The following is a 6,000-nucleotide window of genomic DNA, read 5'->3' on the forward strand; positions in this document are numbered from 1 at the left end:
CTGGCTACTTCTCCTTATCAGGACACAAAGGGACCCAAGTACGAGTTTATCATCATTGGGGTAAAAGCAGGGCCCCAGTTCTGCTGTCCACCTCTGAGTGTGATGTATATCTGCAGTCAGAGAGGGATCTGCTCTGTTGTACCTCTGACACTACCCAGCAGAGAGCTGTCCAGAGCATGTGTTTATCTCCATCTGTTTGTTTTGAGAAGCCCCAGACCTTGCAGGGAAAACACAAGAAGGGGGAGGAGGGAAAGGGAGTCATGCGGCGCTGCACCAAGGAGCCTCTTTGGACCCACGCTGCAACCAGACCTCGGTGTCCAAAAACACAATGAGTGAGCAGCAAGCGGCCTCAAACAGCCGCCTTGTCACATTCAATTGCGTGTGAGGAGCCCTGAGGTTTGAAGCGGGGCTCACAGATGACATCCCAGTGTCCCCTCTGCAGAAACATTTAGGAAAGGAAGCTTTTATGGTGACAATAACACCATGAACCTGATATGACATATGACATCTGTGAGCTTCCAAAAAAGATATATATGTGGGTTTTCTCCTGACTACTGCCAATCTGGGCAACAAACTAACCTCCGTCCATCTTATGCTAAACCTTAGGATTAAACTCTCTGTGTTTATTGAGTTGTGAACCCGAGTGAAATGTGGGTCATCTTAATATCTACTTACAGTTTCCGAAGCTCAGAGAGGCTTTGGAAGGCTCCAGGCATGATGGTGCTGATTAAGTTGTGCTTGAGGTCCCTGGGGGAAAGAGAAAATGTTAGGTGCACGCAAGGACTATACTGACACATTAACAAGAGGACTGCAAACTTTCATTTTTGTATTCTCACTGAGAGTTGCAATGTTTAGATTGGTACTGCAATCATATATTTGTAGTCAATATGTAGCTGGAGCTAATTCACTGAGCTTAGCATAAACACTTGGATCAAGGGAAGCAGCTAACCCGGTATGTCATTGTAATAAAATGAGTCCTCAAGGGGCACAAAGTTGTAAGGCTCTAGCTTGATTAATTAACCCTTTCAGAGAAGAAAGTTTAAAAATAACAGCAGCATTTTAAGGGATTTTGTGTAGTAATAGTCACAAGCATGGTATCACCATTTACCATTGAAAGAAGACGCTGTTAGGTTTAAATGAATGGGAGCAGGGACACACATCCTAAACCTGGCTCGTCCAGCGAGCCACAGCAGGATATTTGTGCAAACAAATAGGAAATATTATCCGAACTGCCTCCTGGGCTTGAGACTAGCGAGATATTCAACCACATAAAACACTTGTGGAATCTGAAACTATTAACACTAAGTTCTGTTATTTATTTATTTATTTATTCTTTTTTTTCCAAAACTGTCCTTCCCGCAATAAGCTTTACCCAATTCAAACCATAAATAATAATTTTCTTTGAAGATTTAATTTCATACTATCCGCTGCACTTCTCCACCCTGTTCCACTTCTACACCCACACTCCAGTCTTAAAGACTTTAGCTAGATACTCCCATCTACATCAGCTGCTGTAGATTAGATTTTGAACCTTTTTTTTTGGCCAGGTGAGAATAGCAAGGCTAAATGAGGTCGGGAGACGGATGGTTATGAACAGCACATGTTATCCACGTTCCTATAGCATGAAATAGTTCTGCTCTCATCAGAGCAGTCGCAGAGTCAGATTTCCTTACAGGAGCATCAGTGCAGCAGCTGCGTTTTTCTCGATTTCTCTTTTTAACAAAGACTTCGATGTTATGTTAGACCTCAGAGGACCTTTTGGTCCTTTTTGTTTTCCACAAAACATTATCTTCCACGGCGGTTGTCAACCACGCTGCTTCACATCACCTCAGGCGTCTCTTAACCACTGTTTTGTCTGCTTTCCAAGAGATGAACTTTTCTGGGTAAGCTACGGCGGGGAAATTGTTGTAGAAAATGCTTCGAGCAAAGAAATTACACTGCGGTGTGGCTGAGACATGCTCAAAAAGATCAGGGGGTTTTGCTATTGGTCCTTCTAAGCCATCACTCATATTTAGATTCGAAACAGGAGACTGGTTGAAACGATGGAGCAAAAAAAAAAAACTGGCCCCAGACCAACAGGCTAAAGTTTGCTCGGTTCAGATCTTTGAGTGTGTGCCAGCTTGTCAGTCAGAACATTTGCAACAATTTCACAGCTTTTTAAAAATCAGAGATATTTCCACCTCTGTGATTCTAAATAAGCAGTAAAAAAAAGCATATCACCAATCAAATCAAAGAGCAATCTGGGTGTTTGACAGAGAACAGCTACACTTTTCAGTATCTGTGTGTGTGTTTGTGTGTGTCTCCGGACTATATTGTGAGCCTGTCACAATATAAAATAGCAATCTTTGTGGTACTGCGTCTCACTCTGAATATACATGTGTTTCTGGGGGACATTAGCTTTATAGAATTTGTTGACCCAGGCAGGGGAAGAACAATACTGCTGTTTCCAGTCTGTGTGTCACGGGGCTCATTAGTGCAGCGATGAAAGACGCGGCACTGCCCACTACTTCCTCTCCCTGAGATCTGTCTCGCTCCCTCCCTGTCTGTCCCTTTGACACACACATGCTCCACGTGCGCACAGCCACACACTTTGCTGTGTTACCAAACGTGCTCTTACAGCTGGATTAAAATGCTAACACAAAAAGTGCCACAGAGTCGCTGTAAGCTGGGATTCAGTTGCTAGATAGAAGTGTCAGTTTCAAGGCTTGTCTTTAAATGCTTGTTTTTGTCACCTCCTTCTTGCACATGGAGGTAATGTTTACTATAACACTGCTCATATGATCTACACAACACATTTATTATTAAGACAGTACATTATTTCTTTTCCTTTATATTGTAAAAATCTCCTGCTTAAATCTCCTCAGATCAGCAAACTAAAGATCTCGAGAAAAATATAATGGCTAATTATATTTAGCTTCTTAATAAATGTAATGTACTGCACAGAACAACTAAATTAACTCATTTCTTCTGGTGTGTTATCTTCTGTTATATTGTCTGGTGGAAAAAAACACCTAAAAAAAATCAAAAATCAACAGATGATACTAGAATGACACAAACATGACATAAATCCAAATAGACTTACACAAGTACACAAACATGTTAGCCGTGCTGTTCTCACAGGACATTAGACTGAGTTCAAATTTGTGCCTGGATACCAAACCAAACCAAAGAAGCGTTTGTTGATTTTTGGAGGAGGCCACTTCCTTCTGTCCCTGCACCATGTGCTATTAAAGGTGAGCCGGTCGCTGCAGTGCACTGATATGTAAATATTTGGGTGCTGTTTTTGATAGGTAGTTAAATTTCGATTCAAACACAGATGCTATATATGGGAAAGTTATGAAATTGACCCTTGTGAAAATAATTTAGTTCTCCTTTATCAAGTCAGTACTTTTATTTTCTCTGATTTGCTGGTTTGGAAGTCTTAAATCTTAAACACAGAAGCAAAATGTATCATTCAAGCGAATGAATGAAGCCAGAACTATATAGTGACTGTGCCAATGTGGATTTCATGTTTCTCAAGAGGAATCTTATCCCAACTGCATCAAGCCAATGTGCATTTCCTGTCTGGCTCAAGGCTCTGACCTGATTATTAACACACCGCTGCCTCTGATCCCTTCTCTTATCACCAGGCTGGTAAACGTGAAGGAAAACAGGAACTGAAGCACTGTCCAAGCACTTCGCCGGCACAATCCCAGCTGAATGTCTGGAGCCGCCTCTTACCACTGGCTCACAGTGTCCGATTTGTTTCCAGCGCTATTTAAAACCTTCAGTACAGTAGATTGAAAATAGAGTAGCAGGCTTCACACTCAGGCGATGACTTGTGTGCGTGCCCTCTGGAGTAGCCAGCACCCCATCTTACAGCAGCTTCACAGCTCAGTGACCTCGACACTGATGAAAACAGCTGTCACCAAGGAAGAGGATAACAGCAGAGACAATGAATGCTTCAAAGCCTCATGCTTGCAGACCATGAAAATATCAACAATTTTAACGTCTAAAGTTTAAATTGTAGCTATTATTTTAGTTTTTCAACATCCTCCTCAGGAGCAGCATCTATTTCTTCCAAAAGCTCGATGAGCTGATTGATGGCGACACATTGTTACAGCCACTACGACCTTTCTTTTTGAGTTATGCTTTGTAACCTTCTGAGTGCAGTGCTTCATCCCCTACGCTACATGTGGCGCGTATGATTAGACGGTGACAAACTCAAGCTCGCTCCCAAATCCAAAAGGGGCCATTGTCTGCCGCCGCTGGGCCTAACACCAGAGGCAGCCATTAAGAATGCCCCCCCCCCAAAACTCCTCCTGATCAATGGGACTGGTCCTCTGCCATTCTGAAGAGTCATTGCTCTGTTGGATACAGGGGATGAGCGCCTGGGCCCCATGCAGACTGGAGAGGAGCGACGTGCTTGTAGGGCAGCGAGAGGGTAATAATGAAGACATGGTCTGTAAAGCGCTCCAGACATGGAGTGCTCCATTATCAGGAGCACAGCAGCAGCAACTGGAGTGCTGACATTGTTTAGGCTCCAGCCCTGGAGGGAGCTGGGAAAATGACGGAAGCCGGGGGAATGGCCACTCATTATCACCAGACTGGAATTAAGAATTTCCTGTTGCTGGAGTTTTTTTTAAAAGTTTTTTTTAAATGGAAAGTCAGTGGGTTGCGGCGTGATTTCTATACTTTAATTGCAGTTTTCTCTGTATACGACTCAATAAAGGAAAAAAGACAGAAACAAACATGTCTGAAGGTATGATGGAAAAAAAGCGAGGGGGTGTTAACTGCCACCTTGGTTCCTGAAAGAGGTCAGCGGAGACCATTTTTGTGCCGCGTGTCATTTCCTGTCTGGTTGGCGGGTCTAGCAGAGGCCTTTGCTCGTTTATTTTTACAGTTTCCTTTCTCTCTCTCTCTCTCTTTTTTTTTAACTAGGTAGTTTTCCTTTGTCGGGAGGGGCAGGTGGGTTAAAGGATTCAGTAATAAGAAGAAAAATATGGCCCTGCGTATGGTCCCTGTACACCCCACCCCCCTACTCCACACACTTGCTCACAATGGGGCTCTGTAACTACCGACCCCAACGTGCTCTTGCTTTCCCCCTAAAACAGGAAACCAGGATCTGCTGAGCTCTTGTTTTTCTACTAATTTCCTGCTTTGCTGCCCCGTCCCTAGATTATTTATTTAATTTTTTTCTGGTTCCTCTCAGATTGGATATACCTGATCAGCTATTTGCCATCTGGAAAGCATTTATTCTAGCACAGCCAAGAAACCTTACACACATAATACACATTTTCTATGATTTTCTGTCAGTAGCGCTGCTGCAGGACACATGTTTAAAATATTTCCTTGCAATTTCGGACAACAAGCATCAGGACCGTACTATGGTTCAAAAACACGAGGCCCGCAGCTCTGCCCATGACTGACCATAACATAAACTGCACTGTTGTTAGTGGGATGTGCAGAAATAGCAACACACTTTTATTTGAAGTGTAAAATTTCCTAGCTTGGTTATATGTTCCTATAATCTGCAGCAAGAAGAGATGAAGATTATTCTGCCAAGGAAAACTCTGAAACCACGGATCGTGATTGACTCCAGGTCTGGCTTTAGGAGCGGCATAGAGAAGAGTGCCGTGCCCATTTTTGGCAGATTTTCACGAGACCTACCAGAATGCAAATAATCAAAAACAATAAAAGTCAGATCAGATCAGATAGATTTGAACATACAGTGAAAAAAAATGCTAGGAACATTTTATTTTCATTTCATCTGGGTCATTCAGTCTTTATTAGAAAGTTAAGTAAAAATATAGTTGTAACAATTTGCAGCTGAGAAATCAGCAGGGACAAGTGCCTTTTGTTCAGGTTGTCAATGAAAAGAGTGGCTCGTGTCCGCGAGTGAATTTTCAGCCAGTAGGTGGACTGCAGCATGCAGAGAGTGTAAAAGGTGAGGAACAGCAAGAGCCCGAGTGGGCTCGGAGAAGGGAGATGCAAAAATAAAGCAGAAAAGGAAGCTGGGGG

The 6,000-nt window shown here is 42.9% G+C and overlaps 1 protein-coding gene across 1 annotated transcript in view; it reads right to left on the minus strand.

Annotated features, from left to right (window-relative positions):
- The window catches only part of adgra2 (adhesion G protein-coupled receptor A2), a 39,649-nt gene that overhangs the window by 9,170 nt on the left and 24,479 nt on the right, over window positions 1–6,000 (minus strand). Inside the window, exon 3 of the mRNA XM_005729420.2 lies at window positions 676–747. Coding sequence (XP_005729477.1) covers window positions 676–747 — 72 coding nt within the window. The remainder of the gene's footprint in view (window positions 1–675; window positions 748–6,000) is intronic.

This window comes from Pundamilia nyererei, unplaced genomic scaffold, assembly GCF_000239375.1.
Source record: "Pundamilia nyererei isolate P.nyererei 1_Seehausen unplaced genomic scaffold, PunNye1.0 scaffold00033, whole genome shotgun sequence".
In the NCBI taxonomy this organism is placed as follows: Eukaryota; Metazoa; Chordata; class Actinopteri; order Cichliformes; family Cichlidae; genus Pundamilia; species Pundamilia nyererei.